At 44.5% G+C, this 22,063-nt stretch overlaps 2 protein-coding genes across 10 annotated transcripts in view; one reads left to right on the top strand and one right to left on the bottom strand.

The window, feature by feature from the left end:
• The window catches only part of NKTR (natural killer cell triggering receptor), a 39,125-nt gene extending 33,312 nt beyond the window's left edge, over nucleotides 1–5,813 (bottom strand). The window contains exons 1-2 of one of the 2 annotated variants that reach the window (XM_069959294.1): nucleotides 5,576–5,813; nucleotides 1,459–1,526 (exon numbers count right to left, since the gene is read on the bottom strand). In XM_069959294.1, the coding sequence (XP_069815395.1) occupies nucleotides 1,459–1,516 (58 nt within the window). In that variant the 5' untranslated portion in view covers nucleotides 1,517–1,526; nucleotides 5,576–5,813. The remainder of the gene's footprint in view (nucleotides 1–1,458; nucleotides 1,527–5,575) is intronic. The other variant, XM_069959293.1, reaches the window with a different exon arrangement.
• Nucleotides 5,724–21,753, top strand: SEC22C (SEC22 homolog C, vesicle trafficking protein). 8 transcript variants are annotated; one of them, XM_069959302.1, is made up of 9 exons: nucleotides 5,724–5,786; nucleotides 13,173–13,299; nucleotides 15,569–15,686; nucleotides 16,074–16,285; nucleotides 16,369–16,532; nucleotides 17,999–18,151; nucleotides 18,391–18,509; nucleotides 19,753–19,818; nucleotides 20,401–21,753. In XM_069959302.1, the coding sequence occupies exons 4-9, from the start codon at nucleotides 16,110–16,112 to the stop codon at nucleotides 20,599–20,601; spliced, it is 879 nt and encodes a 292-aa protein (XP_069815403.1). In that variant the 5' UTR covers nucleotides 5,724–5,786; nucleotides 13,173–13,299; nucleotides 15,569–15,686; nucleotides 16,074–16,109; the 3' UTR covers nucleotides 20,602–21,753. The 8 variants fall into 8 exon arrangements, with proteins under 8 accessions (XP_069815403.1, XP_069815402.1, XP_069815399.1 ...); XM_069959301.1 differs by lacking the exon at nucleotides 5,724–5,786 and adding an exon at nucleotides 7,034–7,645; XM_069959298.1 differs by lacking the exon at nucleotides 5,724–5,786 and adding an exon at nucleotides 7,034–7,645 and having other exon boundaries at nucleotides 13,065–13,299.
• The last annotated feature ends 310 nt before the right edge of the window (nucleotides 21,754–22,063 follow it).

Raw genomic sequence — 22,063 nt, 5'->3', positions numbered from 1 at the left:
GAGATCCGCCAACTCCATAAGAGGCTGGAGAGACCAAGGAAAGCTAAACAAGATAATAAGAGTCCTGTCCATCTCCTGCTCCTCATATGGTTCCTGCAGCTCCTCTCCTGGCACAGTGCCATATACCTGTCAGCAGACAAGTGTCTGATCAGCACAACCACACAAAGTGCCCAACATCTGCTACATCCCTTTCCCAAATTTACCACTCTCTTAAAGGGGTTGTTCACCAAAAGCACCAGAGATTTGTAATTAACTTCTATTAAAAAAACTCCAGTTTTCTAGTACTTAGCTGCTGTATGTCTTGCAGGAAGTGTCGTAGTCTCTCCAGTGTGACACAGTTCTCTCTCCCGCCTCCTTGTCCAAGTCAGGAACTGTCAAGAGCACCAGCAAATCCCCATAAAAAACCTTTCCTGCTCTCCAAACTGGAAAGAATACATCACTTCCAGCAGCTGATAAGTACTGGAAAAGTTGAGATTTTTTTTAAAAAATACAGGTAGATTACAAATCTCTGGCACCGGTTGATTTAAAAGAAAAAAAAATATTGGTGAACAAGCCCTTCAACAGAGTATTAATTTCAGGACATTGGTGTAGCAGATGTTGTGCACTTTGATGTGAAAAAAATAATTTTTTGATGAAGAAGCCCTTTAAGGGCAGGAGCCTGAGTCTGACAAAGCCTTAATAGGGCACCCTATAGAGCAGAAAACAGTGCTGCCCATATCCTCATTACATTCCCCTGATAGCAACAAGCTGCCACGTATCACCACCGCAAGCGCCAGACATGACGACTGAGAGGTGATCCCGACAATTACTTTAATTAATATATGTGTAATTTATAAAATTAACATATATATATATATATATATATATATATATATACACACACATATACATATATATATATATATATATATATATATATATATATATATATATATATATATACACACACATATATATATATAGCTGACAAGTTAGACTGATGACCTAAACTGACAGCTGTCAGCCTATCCCAGGGGTATAGATTATTGGCTCTCCAGCTGTTGCAAAACTACAACTCCCATCATGCCATCATGCTAAAGCTTTGGCTGTCCAGGCATGATGGGAGTTGTAGTTTTGAAACAGCTGGAAAGCCAAGGTTCCCTACCCCTGGCTTATCCGTTCCATGGATGGGCCAGGACTGTAATATAGACTAAAAAATGCATCAGCGTTAATGTGAACCCAGCCTAACAGCAATACAGGATACACAGGATTCTCTATGTCAGGGAAAAATATGTCAGTGACTAATAATATAGTGCAGTGGATACAGTATATGGCTCTCTAGGTATCGCAGAACTACAACTACATATACACCTGGTAGAGGGGGTTTAGTTTTGCAACAGCTGGAAAGTCAAATGTTAAAGATTACCAGCGAGACAGACAGAGCGGGGGTCCCCCATAGCCACAGTGACTTGTACTTACTGGGTTCCCTGTTAATTTCCACATCGAAGAAGCACTGGGGACGCGCCTTCTCTGCCATCCTACAGCACCTTGGTAGAAGAAGAAGAAGGAGATTATCAGGTCCCCGGTGTAATAAGCAGAACGTCCTCCTGGGATGATGACTGTCACCTCACAATACAGCCGGCAGTGTCTTATATAGGAGAGCCTGGGCCCCTCCCTCAGGTATCAGGAGGAGTCCGGTCCTCATAGGTGAGAGCTCACAGACATCAGGGTCTGCTCCCATCTGATATGTGCGCACAGTATCCTTTATCTAAGTGTTTGGGAAACCAAATTTCCCACATGGCAGAAGGAGACAGTCAGCAGGACACTGCACCGACCGTAGTGGTCATGTAGTCCCGGTCTGACAACAGGGAGGGAAGACATCAGCCAGCACTAGATGTTTGGGCAGCAGGGGATGGGACACAATAAATCTCTTCTTGCACCAGCCATGTACTGTATTCTGCTCTATGACAGTCACTGGGAAGAGTCGAACATGCAGCTTGAAGGAAATCCCCTTTCTCAGATTACAGGCAACTTCCGGAGTCAGTGCAATAGAGGCCAGCGTACAGAGGACGGTATATAAGAGGCTACAGAGACCCCATATACAGTATACAGGTCAGCGTATAGAGCAGGACTGTATATAAGAGGCTACAGAGACTCCATATACAGTATACAGGTCAGCGTATAGAGGAGGACTGTATATAAGAGGCTACAGAGACCCCATATACAGTATACAGGTCAGCGTATAGAGGACGGTATATAAGAGGCTACAGAGACTCCATATACAGTATACAGGTCAGCATATAGAGGACGGTATATAATAGGCTACAGAGACCCCATATACAGTATACAGGTCAGCGTATAGAGAAGGACTGTATATAATAGGCTACAGAGACTCCATATACGGTATACAGGTCAGCGTATACAGGAGGACTGTATATAATAGGCTACAGAGACCCCATATACAGTATACAGGTCAGCGTATAGAGAAGGACTGTATATAATAGGCTACAGAGACCCCATATACAGTATACAGGTCAGCGTATAGAGGACAGTATATAAGAGGCTACAGAGACCCCATATACAGGTCAGCGTATAGAAGAGGCTGCAGCCACAGAGACCCCATAGACAGGTCATACAGAGGAGTGGTATATAAGAGGCTACAAAGACCACCACCCCTCTCCCCCATCTTATTACGTGATAGTATAAGAGACAACGCAGACAGCTGGCTGAGGATACACTCATATAATATAATCCAGTCTGTACACATGAAGGATTTCGCAGTGTATATACAGAAAATAGGAGGGATTATAAAACTGTATAGTATGCATATTGGTGATTAAAGGGATTATAGGGCTGTACAGTGTATATACTAGGATATATAGGGCTGTATAGTGTATATAGGGGGGTATGAGGGGTGTATTGTGTATAGATAGGGGATTATAGGGCTGTATAGTATATATGGGGGATTAAAGGGCTGTAAAGTGTATATAAGGGATTATACTGCTGTATAGTGTATATATGGGGGATTATAGGGCTGTATAGTGTATATATGGGGGATTATAGGGCTGTATAGTGTATATATGGGGGATTACAGGACTGTATAGTATATATGAGGGATTACAGGGCTGCATAGTGTATATATGGGGGATTATAGGGCTGTATAGTGTATATATGGGGGATTAAAGGGCTGCATAGTATATATATGGGGGATTACAGGGCTGTATAGTGTATATATGGGGATTATAGGGCTGTATAGTATATATATGAGGGATTATAGGGTTGTATAGTGTATATATGGGGATTATAGGGCTGTATAGTGTATATATGGGGGATTATAGGGCTGTATAGTGTATATATGGGGGATTATAGGGCTGTATAGTGTATATATGGGGGATTATAGGGCTGTATAGTGTATATATGGGGGATTATAGGGCTGTATAGTGTATATATGGGGGATTATAGGGCTGTATAGTGTATATATGGGGGATTATAGGGCTGTATAGTGTATATATGGGGATTATAGGGCTTTATAGTATATATGGGGGATTATAGGGCTGTATAGTATATCTGGGGGATTATAGGGCTGTATAGTGTATATATGGGGGATTATAGGGCTGTATAGTGTATATATGAGGGATTATAGGGCTGTATAGTATATATATGGGGGATTATAGGGCTGTATAGTGTATATATGGGGGATTACAGGGCTGTATAGTGTATACATAGGGGATTATAGGGATGTATAGTATATATGGGGGATTATAGGGCTGTATAGTGTATACATAGGGATTATAGGGCTGTATAGTGTATATATGGGGGATTATAGGTCTGTATAGTGTATATATAGGGGATTATAGGGCTGTATAGTATATCTGGGGGATTATAGGGGTGTATAGTGTATATATGGGGGATTATAGGTCTGTATAGTGTATATATGGGGGATTATAGGTCTGTATAGTGTATACATAGGAATTATAGGGCTGTATAGTGTATATATGGGGGATTATAGGTCTGTATAGTGTATACATAGGGATTATAGGGCTGTATAGTGTATATATGGGGGATTATAGGGCTGTATAGTGTATATATGGGGGATTATAGGGCTGTATAGTGTATATATGGGGGATTATAGGGCTGTATAGTATATCTGGGGGATTATAGGGCTGTATAGTGTATATATGGGGGATTATAGGGCTGTATAGTGTATATATGGGGGATTATAGGGCTGTATAGTGTATATATGGGGGATTATAGGGCTGTATAGTATATCTGGGGGATTATAGGGCTGTATAGTGTATATATGGGGGATTATAGGGCTGTATAGTGTATATATGAGGGATTATAGGGCTGTATAGTATATATATGGGGGATTATAGGGCTGTATAGTGTATATATGGGGGATTACAGGGCTGTATAGTGTATACATAGGGGATTATAGGGATGTATAGTATATATGGGGGATTATAGGGCTGTATAGTGTATACATAGGGATTATAGGGCTGTATAGTGTATATATGGGGGATTATAGGGCTGTATAGTGTATATATGGGGGATTATAGGGCTGTATAGTGTATATATGGGGGATTACAGGGCTGTATAGTGTATATATGAGGGATTATAGGGCTGTATAGTGTATATATGAGGGATTATAGGGCTGTATAGTGTATATATGGGGGATTATAGGGCTTTATAGTGTATACATAGGGATTATAGGGCTGTATAGTAAAAATGGGGGATTATAGGGCTGTATAGTGTATATATGGGGATTATAGGGCTGTATAGTGTATATATGGGGGATTACAGGGCTGTATAGTGTATATATGGGGGATTATGGGGCTGTATAGTGTATATATGGGGATTATAGGGCTGTATAGTGTATATATGGGGGATTATAGGGCTGTATAGTGTATATATGGGGGATTACAGGGCTGTATAGTGTATATATGGGGGATTATAGGGCTGTATAGTGTATATATGGGGGATTATGGGGCTGTATAGTGTATATATGGGGGATTATGGGGCTGTATAGTGTATATATGGGGATTATAGGGCTGTATAGTGTATATATGGGGATTATAGGGCTGTATAGTGTATATATGGGGGATTACAGGGCTGTATAGTGTATATATGGGGGATTATAGGGCTGTATAGTGTATATATGGGGGATTATGGGGCTGTATAGTGTATATATGGGGATTATAGGGCTGTATAGTGTATATATGGGGGATTACAGGGCTGTATAGTGTATATATGGGGGATTATGGGGCTGTATAGTGTATATATGGGGATTATAGGGCTGTATAGTGTATATATGGGGATTATAGGGCTGTATAGTGTATATATGGGGGATTACAGGGCTGTATAGTGTATATATGGGGGATTATAGGGCTGTATAGTGTATATATGGGGGATTATGGGGCTGTATAGTGTATATATGGGGGATTATAGGTCTGTATAGTGTATATATGGGGGATTACAGGGCTGTATAGTATACGGGGTATATAAGGATGTGTGAGGGATTATGGAGGACTATAGCAGTATACAGTATATACACGGCTGCTATGACGTAGTATAAGCCCCCTCCCGGTGTATTTACCCCTCAGCGTTTCAATCACCGTCCGTCTTTCCACCTCTTCGACGTCCTATCTCCGCAGAGGGGGCGGGGCACCAGGGGGCCTCAGCCGCGGAGACTTCTGGGCCTTGCTCGGGCGGAGGGGCTGTCCGTGTGATCGCCTGTCTGCAGCTCTCCGCTCTCCGCTCTCACATAGGGCTGTGTTATGGCTGTGACCCGGGGGACTGATAACATGGTGTGGATGGAAAGGGTCAGAGTGGGTGGAATCTGCGATTTCCAGAAGCACTACAACTCCCATCATGCCTCAGCTATTGTACTTACACAGATGGGCTAAGTGCACTACATATTCTATATACTGTGGTCTTCAACCTCCAGCTGTTGCAGCCAGGGGCATGCTGGGAGTTGTAGTTTTAGTTGGAGGGCCACATGTTGCAGACCATTTCTTAAAGGGATTGTCTATGCTCCATATTCAATGAGTCCCTGGAGATGTAATGCCTCTGCCCTTTTCTGCCTTGCATGTGCATGATTCCCAGGGTGGGACAGGCATTGCATGCACAGTTAAACTCCTCAGCCTTAGTCCCGACGGGTTTCTCCCTACAATCTTATATTCATCAGGGAACAGTTGAAGAAAAATAAAAACCAACTCCTGTGTAAGCCGTGTTGTATCTCTTCTTGTCCTCCATGTATACACGATATGGTCAGGTATTTGCATGTATTACTGTAGTGCTATAATATACAAATACAGTAGCAGCAATGGACGGGGAGGGGGGGGGGGGGGGTTATAACTCATCGTCAGCCAAACCCAGATGATGCCTCACTCATCAACAATACAATGCTGTCAGCTTAATAGAAAAGACTCACGGACAGACAATACCACCCCCAGATAATGGATTGCTGTAAAACCCGTCCTGCAGATATATGTCAGACAGATAGGTGATGATTACAGGTGAGGTCTGATTACTCCGCCTCTTACCATAAGAGAGTATAACATATAAGAGGGATCTCAGAGGCTACCTTTGGGTAGTGTACCTCTTGGGGAGAGGTTCTCTCTATGTTGTACTGGGAGACATTTGGCCCAGTTGACTATGGGAGGAGATGTATCATTGTAGCTCATCTTGTATCCAGACTAGAGGTGCCCAATGGTATCTCATCTTGAATCCAGGCTAGAGGTGCCCAACTGTATCTCATCTTGTATCCAGGCTAGAGGTGCACAACTGTATCTCATTTTGTATCCAGGCTAGAGGTGCCCAACTGTATCTCATCTTGAATCCAGGCTAGAGGTGCCCAACTGTATCTCATCTTGAATCCAGGCTAGAGGTGCCCAACTGTATCTCATCTTGTATCCAGGCTAGAGGTGCCCAACTGTATCTCATCTTGTATCCAGGCTAGAGGTGCACAACTGTATCTCATTTTGTATCCAGGCTAGAGGTGCCCAACTGTATCTCATCTTGAATCCAGGCTAGAGGTGCCCAACTGTAACTCATCTTGTATCCAGGCTAGAGGTGCCCAACTGTATCTCATTTTGTATCCAGGCTAGAGGTGCCCAACTGTATCTCATCTTGAATCCAGGCTAGAGGTGCCCAACTGTAACTCATCTTGTATCCAGGCTAGAGGTGCCCAACTGTATCTCATTTTGTATCCAGGCTAGAGGTGCCCAACTGTATCTCATCTTGAATCCAGGCTAGAGGTGCCCAACTGTAACTCATCTTGTATCCAGGCTAGAGGTGCCCAACTGTATCTCATCTTGTATCCAGGCTAGAGGTGCCCAACTGTATCCCATCTTGTATCCAGGCTAGAGGTGCCCAACTGTATCTCATCTTGTATCCAGGCTAGAGGTGCCCAACTGTATCCCATCTTGTATACAGGCTAGAGGTGCCTAACTGTATCCCATCTTGTATACAGGCTAGAGGTGCCTAACCATATCTCATCTTGTATCCAGGCCAGAGGTGCCCAATCATATCTAATCTTGTATCCAGACTAGAAGTGTCCAACTGTATCTCATCTTGTATCCAGGATAGAAGTGCCCAGCTGTATCTCATCTTATATCCAGGCTAGAGGCGCCCAACTGTATCCCATCTTGTATACAGGCTAGAGGTACCCAACCATATCTCATCTTGTATCCAGGCTAGAGGTGCCCAACCTTATCTCATCTTGTATCCAGGCCAGAGGTGCCCAATTGTATCTCATCTTGTATACAGGATAGAGGTGCCCAACTGTATGGCATCTTGTGTCCAGGCTAGAAATGCCCAGCAGTATCTTATCTTGGGTTTGGGTGAGCAGAGTCATTCCCTCATCCTCTCCCATTGCTCTGTTACTATATCTGTATACTATGGCTCTCCAGTAATACATGTCGATACCTGGCTATAGTGTGGTTGAGATACTACACTCCTTACATTGTGGGTAGAAAGGACTCACAGGAGGTAAACTGTTCCCTGATGAAGCCTGGCTTAATATTTAGGGAGAAACACGTTGGGACTCAGGTGTGATGATTATCTGTTTAGACTCTGCCCATTAGTTTGCTTGGTGTTCCAGCAGCCGCCTCAGCTACAATAGCGGCCATTGGTGTTGTCACCCAGCTTTCCCAGAAACAGGTATAACTAAGACATGCATAGCACTTCCTGCTACTGGTGAGAAAAGATCTTCTATACATCAGGGGATTTTCCCCTGTAGCCTCCAGGATGTTCTTCTTCCCCTGTCACATTGCTGGTAACCTTCCAGATCCTTCCATTCCATCCCTCGTCCAGGACGCAGCACTCAGCGCGCTTGGAAGAACTTCTGAAGTTTTCAGAGTCTCCAGACCCGGATGTGGCAGCCTGACTGACATTACATCCGGGATGAGGAGAGTACACACCATTACACCGCTCACCCGCCCGCAGCGCTGCACACCTGACATACAGGGCAACGCCACCCATCCATCTTACTGTGTCACATGGGGAGAGAACAGGGCACGAGGGATCAGGGGGAGACAATGGGGGAGATTTATCAAACATGGTGTAAAGTGAAACTGGCTCAGTTGCCCCTAGCAACCAATCAGATCATATCTATCTATCTATCTATCTATCTATCTATCTATCTATCTCCTATCTATCTATCTATCTATCTATCTATCTATCTATCTCCTATCTATCTATCTATCTATCTATCTATCTATCTATCTATCTATCTATCACCTATCTATCTATCTATCTATCTATCTATCTATCTGTCTATTTATCTCCTATCTATCTATCACCTATCTATCTATCTATCTACTATCTATCTGCTATCTATCTATATCTTCTATCTATCTATCTATCTGTCTGTCTGTCTGTCTGTCTGTCTGTCTGCCTGTCTGTCTGTCTATCTATCTATCTATCTATCTATCTATCTATCTATCTATCTATCTCCTATCTATCTATCTATCTATCTATCTATCTATCTATCTATCTCCTATCTATCTATCTATCTATCTATCTATCTATCTATCTATCTATCTCTTATCTATCTATCTCTTATCTATCTATCTATCTCTCTCCTATCTATCTGTCTGTCTATCTATCTATCTATCTATCTATCTATCTATCTATCTATCTCCTATCAATCAATCTATCTATCTATCTATCTATCTATCTATCTATCTATCTATCTATCTATCTATCTCCTATCTATCTATCTATCTATCTATCTATCTATCTATCCATCTCCTATCCTATTGTAGATGACCCAGTACAGTAGTATACGCCCTGGCAGGGTTACTCTTGATCCGGCGTCTACATGGCGGTGTGGTGCCAGGGTGTCGCATTCCAAGGTAAAGTTTAAGGATTGTGGTTTTGGCAGAGGACGATGTGGCTTCTGTCCCGGACAGTAATAATGGATGAGATTTGGTTTTGTTGCAGATGGCTCCACCACGATAGATTGTAAGCTCTTGTGACCAGGGCCCTCGCTCCTCTTGTTTGACTGGACTGGATCTCCCTATATGATAGATATACTGTACGCAAGTACAGCCGCTCCATTCACTCTCTATAAGATGGATATATCCCAGTACAGCCGCTCCATTCATTCTCTATAGGATGGATATATCCCAGTAAAGCCGCTCTATTCTCCATAGGATGGATATATCCCAGTACAGCCGCTCCATTCTCTATAGGATGGATACAGCCCAGTACAGCCACTCTATTCATTCTCTATAGGATGGATATAGCCCAGTACAGCCGCTCCATTCATTCTCTATAGGATGGAGATATCCCAGTACAGCTGCTCCATTCATTCCCTATAGGATGGATATAGCCCAGTACAGCCGCTCCATTCATTCTTTATAGGATGGATATATCCCAGTATAGCAGCTCCATTTATTCTCTATAGGATGGATATATCCCAGTATAGCAGCTCCATTCATCTCTATAGGACGAGTATAGCAGCTCCATTCATTCTCTATAGGATGGATATAGCCCTGTACAGCCGCTCCATTCGCTCCCTATAGGATGGATATATCCCAGTACAGCCACTCCATTCATTCTCTATAGGATGGATATAGCCCAGTACAGCCAGTCCATTCATTCTCTATAGCAGGGGTCTCAAACTCGCGGCCCTCCAGCTGTTGCAAAACTACAATTCCCATCATGCCTAGGACAGCAAAAGCAAAGCTTTGTCTGTCCCAGGCATGATGGGAATTGAAGTTTTGCAACAGCTGGAGGGCCGCGAGTTTGAGACCTATGCTCTATAGGATGGATATATCCCAGTACAGCCGCTCCATTCATTCTCTATAGCAGTGATTTTCAACCTTTTTTGAGCCGCGGCACACTTTTTATACTTATAAAAATCCCAGGGCACACCACCAACCAAAATGGCACAAAATGACACTAAAACAGTACATATAATACATATAGTTAATAATATAGATTCTAAATGTATTTATACTAACTCAGTGTGAAACCTGGTCCTGTTTTCTTCTCCCCCCTGTGCTTCTCTCCTGTGCTTCTCTCCACCATACTTCTCCCCCCTACTTCTCTCCTGTGCTTCTCTCCACCATACTTCTCCCCCCTGCTTCTCTCCTGTGCTTCTCTCCCCCATGCTTCTCTCCTGTGCTTCTCTCAACCATACTTCTCCCCCCTGCTTCTCTCCTGTGCTTCTCTCCACCATACTTCTCCCCCTGCTTCTCTCCTGTGCTTCTCTCTCCCATGCCTTTCTCCACCATACTTCCCCCCCCCCTGCTTCTCTCCTGTGCTTCTCTCCACCATACTTCTCTCCCCCGCTTCTCTCCACCATACTTCTCCCCCCTGCTTCTCTCTTGTGCTTCTCTCCCCCATGCTTCTCTCCTGTGCTTCTCTCCCCCATGCTTCTCTCCTGTGCTTCACTCAACCATACTTCTCCCCCCTGCTTCTCTCCTGTGCTTCTCTCCACCATACTTCTCCCCCCTGCTTCTCTCCTGTTCTTCTCTCCACCATACTTTTCCCCCTGCTTCTCTCCTGTGCTTCTCTCCACCATACCCCCCCCCCCTGCTTCTCTCCTGTGCTTCTCTCCACCATACTTCTCCCCCCTGCTTCTCTCCTGTGCTTCTTTCCCCCATGTGGGCAGGCCGTAGCACACACGTTGATTGGATGCGTGCATCACGGCCCACCGCAGCGCACCACGCAACCGCCCACAATATAATCCACCACTGATCGCTGCGCATTGCCGAGGAACAAAACACAGGGGCACCATAGTTTGGGGAACTTTCCCCGCGGCACACCCGACCATGTGTCGCGGCACACTATTTGAAAATCACTGCTCTATAGGATGGATATAGCCCAGTACAGCCGCTCCCTTTATTTTCTATAGGATGGATATAACCCAGTACAGCTGCTCCATTCATTCTCTATAGGATGGCTATAGCCCAGTACAGCCGCTCCATTCATTCTCTATAGGATGAATATAGCCCAGTACAGCCGCTCCATTCGCTCCCTATAGGATGGATATATCCCAGTACAGCCGCTCCATTCACTCTGTATAGGATGGATATATCCCAGTACAGCCGCTCCATTCATTCCCTATAGGATGGATATAGCCCAGTACAGCCGCTTCATTCATTCCCTATAGGATGGATATATCCCAGTACAGCCGCTCCATTCATTTTCTGTAGGATGGATATATCCCAGTACAGCCGCTCCATTCATTCTCTATAGGATGGATATATCCCAGTACAGCCGCTCCATTCATTCTCTATAGGATGGATATAGCCCAGTACAGCCACTCCATCCACTCTCTATAGGATGGATATATCCCAGTACAGCCACTCCATTCATTCTCTATAGGATGGATATAGCCCAGTACAGCCACTCCATTCATTCTCTATAGGATGGATATATCCCAGTACAGCCACTCCATTCATTCTCTATAGGATGGATATATCCCAGTACAGCCGCTCCATTCACTCTCTATGGGATGGATATATCCCAGTACAGCCACTCCATTCATTCTCTATGGGATGGATATATCCCAGTACAGCCACTCCATTCATTCACTATAGGATGGATATAGCCCAGTACAGCCGCTCCATTCATTCCCTATAGGATGGATATAGCCCAGTACAACCACTCCATTCACTCTCTATGGGATGAATATATCCCAGTACAGCCACTCCATTCATTCTCTATAGGATGGATATAGCCCAGTACAGCCGCTCCATTCGCTCCCTATAGGATGGATATAGCCCAGTACAGCTGCTCCATTCATTCTCTATAGGATGGATATATCCCAGTACAGCCGCTCCATTCGCTCCCTATAGGATGGATATAGCCCAGTACAGCTGCTCCATTCATTCTCTATAGGATGGATATATCCCAGTACAGCCGCTCCATTCGCTCCCTATAGGATGGATATAGCCCAGTACAGCCGGTCCGTTCACTCTGTATAGGATGGATATAGCCCAGTACAGCCGCTCCATTCGCTCCCTATAGGATGGATATATCCCAGTACAGCCGCTCCATTCGCTCCTATAGGATGGATATATCCCAGTACAGCCGCTCCATTCGTTCCCTATAGGATGGATATAGCCCAGTACAGCGATGGATATAGCCCAGTACAGCCGCTCCATTCTCTCCCTATAGGATGGATATATCCCAGTACAGCCGCTCCATTCGCTCCCTATAGGATGGATATAGCCCAGTATAGCCGCTCCATTCGCTCCCTATAGGATGGATATAGCCCAGTACAGCCGTCCGTTCACTCTGTATAGGATGGATATATCCCAGTACAGCCGCTCCATTCGCTCCCTATAGGATGGATATAGCCCAGTATAGCCGCTCCATTCGCTCCCTATAGGATGGATATAGCCCAGTACAGCCGGTCCGTTCACTCTGTATAGGATGGATATATCCCAGTACAGCCGCTCCATTCGCTCCCTATAGGATGGATATAGCCCAGTATAGCCGCTCCATTCGTGGATCCCGGCTCCTTCTATAGGATGTTAGGTATATGATTCAGGATAGAGTCCGTCCCTATATCAGGCCTCACGTCTCCTATGTTATATTAGCTCGGGGTGTACTCTACCCTCTAGGTAAACGTGACGCTGATAAGCCGGTGATTTCTGGACCCGTCCTGTGATTGTTCACTGTGATCTCATTCTGGATTTTGTCCCTGGTCGGTAACCTGGATCCTGGATTAGGAAAGACGCCGCCATCGCCCCTCTATATATCCCTGTATATACCGCTGGTAGGGGCCTGCAGACTCCATCTCCTCTAGGACACATTCAGCATTACCCATCCTGCTGAGAAGTGAGAGGACAGTAACAGGTAAATACAATCCATTGTTCTCTGGTGTCAGCCACATCACACGTGTGCCTGCAGTCACTACCTCTGATAGTGAGGAAGGACAGGGGCAGATGCTGCACACAGCTCTAGGGTCGCCCTTTTAAGATTAGCAGACTGTGTTGCTCCTTTAAGAGCGGACCCTCCCATATGCACATGCGCAGTGAGCGGTCATGGCCAGGCCAGGGTGCAGGTGATTCGTCCGCGCAGCTGTCACACCTTGAGCGTCCTGTAACCCCCAGGCTGACAGGTAGGGGGAGCTCTAGTGACGTCACAATGCACCACCTGCTCTGTATATTGTGTATGCATTTTATATCAATGCTCTGTGTATACAGTGTATATATCAGTGCTGTGTGTATACAGTGTATATATCAGTGCTGTGTGTATACAGTGTATATATCAGTGTTGTGTGTATACAGTGTGTATATGTCAGTGCTGTGTGTATACAGTGTATATATATCAGTGCTGTGTGTATACAGTGTATATATCAATGCTGTATGTGTATACAGTGTATAAGTCAGTGCTGTGTGTATACAGTGTATATATATCAGTGCTGTGTGTATACAGTGTATATATCAATGCTGTGTGTGTATACAGTGTATAAGTCAGTGCTGTGTGTATACAGTGTGTATATATCAGTGCTGTGTGTATACAGTGTTTATGTAAGTGCTGTGTGTATACAGTGTGTAAGTGCTGTGTGCATACAGTGTATATATCAGTGCTGTGTGTATACAGTGTATATATATCAGTGCTGTGTGTATACAGTGTATATATATCAGTGCTGTGTGTATACAGTGTATATATATCAGTGCTGTGTGTATACAGTGTATATGTTAGTGCTGTGTGTGTATACATTGTATATATATCAGTGCTGTGTGTATACAGTGTATATATCAGTGCTGTGTGTATACAGTGTGTATATGTCAGTGCTGTGTTTATACAGTGTATATGTCAGTGCTGTGTGTATACAGTGTATATGTCAGTGCTGTGTGTGTATACATTGTATATATATCAGTGATGTGTGTATACAGTGTATATATCAGTGCTGTGTGTATACAGTGTGTATATGTCAGTGCTGTGTTTATACAGTGTATATGTCAGTGCTGTGTTTATACAGTGTATATGTCAGTGCTGTGTGTATACAGTGTATATGTCAGTTCTGTGTGTGTATACATTGTATATATATCAGTGATGTGTGTATACAGTGCATATATCAGTGCTGTGTGTATACAGTGTATATATATCAGTGCTGTGTGTATACAGTGTATATATCAGTGCTGTGTGTATACAGTGTGTATATGTCAGTGCTGTGTTTATACAGTGTGTATGTAAGTGCTGTGTGTATACAGTGTATATGTCAGTGCTGTGTGTATACAGTGTATGTCAGTGCTGTGTGTGTATACATTGTATATATATCAGTGATGTGTGTATACATTGTATATATATCAGTGCTGTGTGTATACAGTGTGTATATATCAGTGCTGTGTGTATACAGTGTATATGTCAGTGCTGTGTGTGTATACAGTGTATATATCAGTGCTGTGTGTATAGTGTATATATATCAGTGCTGTGTGTGTTGTATGTATTTTATTGCTGTATATACATTGTACATATAAGCGTTAAGTGTAACATGTATATATCAGTACTGTGTGTACACTGTAGGACTGTGCAGCTGTTACTGTATGACCACACCGTTCTCTCTATGATGAGTGCAGGGAGGGGATAGAGAGGACTGTGAAGATGTAACTGTATGACCACACAGTTCTCTCTATGATGAGTGCAGGGAAGGGACAGAGAGGACTGTGCAGCTGTAACTGTATGACCACACAGTTCTCTCTATGATCATAGAGATGAGTGCAGGGAGGGGAGAGAGAGGACTGTGCAGCTGTGACTTCAAATTGCCCCCATACACCATATGAGTTGGAGTACTCAGAGTAGACTTCGCTGATACCCCGTGTACTGTGACTTGGTATATGTCGGCAGCCTCCATCCTCCTCTGATAATCCCTCTGTGACGGATGAAAGCGGATTATAGGCTGAGGGTGACGTCTGTGGCAGCAGACACGGCTATAGTAACCAGGAGTCTTATCTATTAAAGGGATTTCCCTGCTAACTACTATTATCACTGTTACACTAGTACCCCCACTAGTACCTTCAGTTATGTGTTATACTGTATGTATTCAATGGTTACATTTCTTTTAGGGTGGAATTTTTTTTTTGCTACATTGTAACATTTCGCTGTCATGTGATCCTAGATCCACATCCTGAGGGTAAAGCTCGTGTTCTACCCCATCTGGTCAGACTGTAGGTATCTGCATCCCACCCACTAGAAGACCCCCGACTCTGGACCAGCCCTGTGCCCCGACCCTGCAGGTAACTTCATTTTGTATACAGTGACCCTACCAGCAGAATAGTGAGTGCAGCTCTGGAGTATAATACAGGATGTAACTCAGGATCAGTACTGGATCAGTAATGTAATGTATGTATACAGTGACCCCACCAGCAGAATAGTGAGTGCAGCTCTGGGGTATAATACAGGATGTAACTCAGGATCAGTAATGTATGTACACAGTGACCCCACCAGCAGAATAGTGAGTGCAGCTCTGGGGTATAATACAGGATGTAACTCAGGATCAGTAATGTAATGTATGTACACAGTGACCCCATCAGCAGAATAGTGAGTGCAGCTCTGGGGTATAATACAGGATGTAACTCAGGATCAGTGATGTACGTACAATCTTCCTTTCTCCGTGTATACAGATGCAGACTTCATGAGGCGAGCGGCACTCACTACCCATGATCCTCTATGCTTGCATTGTGAGGCTGCAGGACGGTCTTCCGCTCTCTGCTTCCACTGATTTCCACCCGAATAAGCAAGTGTTGGGGTGTAAGAGATGGCTGAGGAGGTTATGTGTGAACCTGTCCCAGCGGCCGCCCAGAGGCACTGTCATGGCGTGCGACCTCAGTATACAGTGAGTGACCTAGCTATGACCACCTGCCCTATAATACATACGTGTCCCCCATTCCTGCTCTCACCTGCTTGTTGTCCCCCCAGTTTTTGCTCCGGAGGTGACGTCTCCTCTCTGACTATCTGCTCCAGCAGTTACCAGGCAGCGGTGGCCTTCTCCTTCCTGGAGGAGCTCGTCTGGGAGTTCTCCTCTTCCTACAATAGTACCGCCATATCCCTGGCATCCAGGCCATACGCCTTCCTGGAGTTTGGTGAGTTATGTCCTTATAATCCGGCAGGTTAGTGCAAAAGACAGTCCCTTAATCTGGCATTAGTGGGTGTGACAGATTATCAGGTATTCTGGATTATTGGACAACCATTGAATAGTTAATAAAACTCATATAGTGAGGGGCTTCTGGGGCAGTATGGGAGTTGTAATTTAGCAACAGCTGCAGGATGGCACCATGTTACATCCAAAGGGCACAGACTAAGTACTGGGGAGAGTGATAGCTTTATATTCATGGAGCAACTGTATGACTGCTGAGTATAAAGAAAGGTTATGTTCTGAATATTTCCCCCCAAAAATTCAGACCCCAGACCAGACCCCTATACTAATACAGACCCCAGACACCTAAACTAATACAGACCCCAAACCAGACCCCTCAACTAATACACACCCCAAACCCCTAAACTAATACAGACACCAGACCCCTAAACTAATACAGACCCTCGACTAGACCCCTAAACTAATACAGACCCCAGACCAGACCCCTAAACTAATACAGGCCCCAGACCAGACCCCTAACCTAATACAGACCCCAGACCAGACCCCTAAACTAATACAGACCAGACCCCTAAACTAATACAGACCCTCGACTAGACCCCTAAACTAATACAGACCCCAGACCTCTAAACTAATACAGACCCGAGACCAGACCCCTAAACTAATACAGACCCTCGACTAGACCCCTAAACTAATACAGACCCCAGACCAGACCCCTAAACTAATACAGACCCCAGACCAGACCCCTAAACTAATACAGACCCCAGACCAGACCCCTAAACTAATACAGACCCCAGACCAGACCCCTAAACTAATACAGACCCCAGACCAGACCCCTAAACTAATACAGACCCCAGACCAGACCTCTAAACTAATACAGACCCCAGACCTGTCCCCTAAACTAATACAGACCCCAGACCAGACCCCTAAACTAATACAGACCCCAGACCAGACCTCTAAACTAATACAGACCCCAGACCTGTCCCCTAAACTAATACAGACTCCAGACCAGACCCTGTAAACTAATACACAGACCAGACCCCTAAACTAATACAGACCCCAGACCAGACCTCTAAACTAATACAGACCCCAGACCTGTCCCCTAAACTAATACAGACTCCAGACCAGACCCTGTAAACTAATACACAGACCAGACCCCTAAACTAATACAGACCCCAGACCAGACCTCTAAACTAATACAGACCCCAGACCTGTCCCCTAAACTAATACAGACTCCAGACCAGACCCTGTAAACTAATACAGACCCCAGACCAGACTCCTAAACTAATACAGACTCCAGACCAGAGTGCAGACATTCCTCATCCCTCCCTGCCCCCTCCGCAGTCCCTGGCTCCGTCCTCAGGGTGTTGCGCGTGGAGGCTCTTGGAGGCGAGTATATAGAGAGGATACAGGAGAAGCCGCTTATCTCACATTCTCCTTCTGTCTCTGCTGCAGATAGCGTCATACAACGTGTGAAGCACAAGTACAACTATGGTCCCAGCCCGCCAGCTCACCTGGACCCCAGCACCACGCCGGTCTCCATCAAGCTCGAGGAGATGGCGGCCAATGGTGTCGCAGATGGTCACATAGCTGCACAAGTTAGCCCAGGTAGGAGGGACTTAAAGGGCCAGTCCAGTTTTATATTAATGCTGATTAATACTTATACAAGCGATCTGCTTGGTGTTAGTGAATGGAGACATCCATGTTACATCTAGTACAGACTTGATGCTTTCCACAGCTGACCGCCCGTCACAGTTGCATCTTCAAACCAACGGATAGATATATATGGTGGCGATATCATATGACATTTGTAGCATCTTCCTGATATCCATGTAATTTATCCCCAGCAGCCAATCACAGAATGGGCCCGGTGAGCGCCCTGGGCATCCTGTCCCTGACGCTGAACATCATGTGCAGCTCCCTGAACCTCATCCGCGGAGTCCACCTGGCCGAGAACTCATTCCAGGTAATCCTTCTTTTTAAAAATATCCAGTCTTCCCACACTTATCAGCTGCTGTATGTCCCGCAAGAAGAGGTGTTTTCTTCCCAGTCTGACACAGCGCTCTCTGCTGCCATCTCTGTCCATGTCAGGAACTGCCCAGAGCAGGAGAGGTTTTCTATGGGGATTTGCTGCTGCTCCGGACAGTCCCTGACATTGACAGAGGTGGCAGCAGAGAGCACTGTGTCAGACTGAAGAGAATACCCCTCTTCCTGCAGGACATACAGCAGCTAATGAGTACTGGAAGATTTGAGATGTTTAAATAGAAGTAAATTATAAATTTATATAACTTTCTGAAACCAGCTGATTTTAAAAAAAGAAAGATTTTCACCAGAATACCCCTTTAGCATTGCTTCTGCCCGATTACGGATTTCTGACCATGTTGGTGTGAGAGTCCACATTGATTTATTTAGCATCTTTAGGGTAAGCAATGGGCCACAGTGTTGCCCTATGCATTGAACATCTGGTATATCTCCAACATTCTGTGATTTAAGAGCCCTTTTACACAGAAAGATTTATCTGACAGATTATCTGCCAAAGATTTGAAGCCAAAGCCAGGACTGGATTTGAAAAGAGGAGAAATCTTAGGCTTTCCTTTATGACCTGATCTCTGTTTATAGTTTTTTTCTGGTTTTGGCTTCAAATCTTTGGCAGATAATCTGTCTGATAATCTTTCTGTGTAAAAGGGCCCTTAAGCTTTGAAGCAGCAGTAGAGTCACAGGTTTAGTAACTATGGGGCTGATTTATCAAACATGGTGTAAAGTAAAACTGGCCCAGTTGCCCCTAGCAACCAATCAGATTCCACCTTTCATTCCTCACAGACTCTTTGTAAAATGAAAGGTAGAATCTGATTGGTTGCTAGGGGCAACTGGGCCAGTTTCACTTTACACCATGTTTGATAAATCAGCCCCATTATGTTCTTGTTCATTGCCCGCTCTGTAGTTTGTATCAACGCAGCACAGTGAGTACCACTGTGTATCTCCCATGTAGGGTCTGCAAAGTTTTACTACAATGAAAATGAAATCAAACTGCCTCCAACCTCCCTAATAACACTAAGGTGCAGGATTCCTCCCAATATGAGGTCATAAGCAGATCAGGTGATCCCCTTCTGACCAATTAGATGAGAGGTTTGTCATTCCCAGTCAGAGGTCGTACATTGTTCCCCTTCCCATGTGAAGTGATGGAGTCACATGATTTCTTCTCTTTACAGGATGGATATGAGAATGCAGGACGCGTTTTGGCTTTTCTCACAGCGTTTTCTGCTAGTATATTACAGGTGAGGAGGAAATTCACTCGAGTGTAACAAAATTATGGGGGGTCCGTCGGATGGGGTGGGGGATGTGGTACTGGCTGAAATACCTTGAAAAAATTTTTTTTCCAGTTCAGCTGGTGTCAGAAAGGTATACAGGCTTGTAAATGACTTTATTTAAAAATCTCAAGTCTCCCAGTACTTATCAGCTGCTGTATGTCTTGCAGGAAGTGATGTATTTTCTTCAGTCTGACTCAGTGCTCTCTGCTGCCACCTCTGTCCATGTCAGGAACTGTCCAGAGCTGCATCAAATCCCCATAGAAAACCTCTCCTGCTCTGGACAGTTCCTGACATGGACAGAGGTGGCAGCAGAGAGCACTGTGCCAGACTGGAAAGAATACATCACTTCCTGCAGGACATACAGCAGCTGATAAGTATTAGAAGGCTTGATATTTATTAATAGAAGTTACCCTCTCCCACATCTTGTGGGGTAAATTATATGTTAGTCGCTCATGCCATTGAAAAGTATTACAGTCATCCTGACATGGCTGATAACAGAGAACAGTACCCTCACTGATGTTCCATACAATCCTTGTCTCCTTCCTCCAGTGTTACCTGTACGTTTCCTACTCCCCGAGTCGGGCCCTGAAGGCCTGGGGGCTGTTCCTAGTGATCTGTGGGTCTAACGTCTACCTGTACGGACTGCGCAACCTGTGGCAGATCGGCTTCCATGTGTCTGTAGCGTTCCTGTCTGCGGGGCAGATTGTGAGGAGGAGACCCCTGGACAGACACGGGGGCTGCGGAGTGTGAGGATTGGCAGTGGATGGACTCTTATTTATATCAGGGTTATTTAATTTTTATTTTTTTTTAAATGAAAGCAAAAGAAAACCGTCAGTAAGTTTACTCCTCAACCAGTTATTATATGTTGGGCCACTAGATGGCGCTGTTCTATGAGCACTAGAAGACTGTGTTCTGCGGCCACTAGAGGGAGCTGTTCTATCACCACTAGCTGGAGGTGTTCTATGACCACTAGATGGTGCTGTTCTGTGGCCACTAGAGGACTGTGTTCTGCAACCACTAGAGGGAGCTTTTCTATGACAACTAGAGGGCACTCTTCTGTTCTGTAGTGGTCATTGTTGTGTGTTTTACCTGATGGTCACCTGGGGGGGCAGAATCTCTGTAGTATTAAATGCCTCAATATATTCTGTCCTAAAGTCGCCTAGTATGGTGATAGATTTTAGGCAGAACTCATTATTTTCAAAGATCCAGCTGCCCCCCAATATCACAGATTTGGTAGAGGGGGTTGCTTAAGACAAGACCCCAGAAAGTAAATGAGATGAGCAGTAAGTTTCCTGGACACGTGCAGATGATCATTTATTTCTTTAAGAAGCCACAAGAAACAAGCATTGTCTATCAGGTCAGGTTACCGGGGGGTTTCATTCTAGAAAGGTCAAGAGAGGTCATATTTCCTCCCTTACTTAATAAATATTTCAGGAAATTAGAAGACCCGACCTGTCGGATGATCAGACATCTTATTTATATACAGCGATATTACACTGATATGTACCTGGACAGAGTCACCCATCCTCTCTGCAGTGACTAATAGGAAGCACTAAGTGCAGGATCCCTCCCAAGCCAAGACTATCCCCATATATACACAAACTGACAGGTTGTGCTGATGCTGGCATCCTATTACATATTCACCATTTACCTCCTCCTCCTGCAACACTTACTCCCATTAACTTCCATTACACATCTACAGTCAATGTCTCATTACTGCTGGCATATTGAGCTTTGCTGACATCTAGTGGCCAATGTAAAAACTGCAATATATTTATTTTTTTTCTATTCCTTTCTAAATGGATCTAAAATACAAATTTTTGCAACAGCCGGAGAGGCATAGGTTGTGTAACACCACTGTCACCTATTCAGATTCCTGCAGGTGATATCATAGTAAGGACCACCTGATCATATATATATGAGATTGGTTGGTCCTTACTATGACATCACCTGCAGGAATCTGAATAGGTAACATATATATATATATATATATATTATGCAGCTATGTCTACCCTGACTTTATATTTGATTTAGAGGATGATCTCTTCTCTGTTCACATCTAAAGCTGCAAGCTGGTTCTGTCTATGAGCAGTGCATTGTGGGAGATTCAGGGAATGTATGAGCAGATCTGTTAAAACTGAGAGATGGGGCACCATTACTTGTGGTCAGGACCCCATGTTCTGTGTTGCTCATCCATGCACTGTAATCTATC

This window comes from Dendropsophus ebraccatus, chromosome 2 (assembly GCF_027789765.1).
Source record: "Dendropsophus ebraccatus isolate aDenEbr1 chromosome 2, aDenEbr1.pat, whole genome shotgun sequence".
Classification (NCBI taxonomy): domain Eukaryota; kingdom Metazoa; phylum Chordata; class Amphibia; order Anura; family Hylidae; genus Dendropsophus; species Dendropsophus ebraccatus.
The sequence above is the reverse complement of the archived record's forward strand: the minus strand, read 5'-3'. Positions and strand labels throughout refer to the sequence as shown.

What these genes read in the sequence shown, in the direction of transcription:
- SEC22C (XM_069959302.1), top strand. Translation starts at nt 16,110, where the DNA reads ATGATCCTCTATGCTTGCATTGTGAGGCTGCAGGACGGTCTTCCGCTC. An exon ending in GCGTGCGACCTCAGTATACA is followed by an intron (nt 16,286 to 16,368) that starts GTGAGTGACCTA and finishes TTGTCCCCCCAG; the next exon opens with TTTTTGCTCCGGAGGTGACG. An exon ending in ATACGCCTTCCTGGAGTTTG is followed by an intron (nt 16,533 to 17,998) that starts GTGAGTTATGTC and finishes TCTCTGCTGCAG; the next exon opens with ATAGCGTCATACAACGTGTG.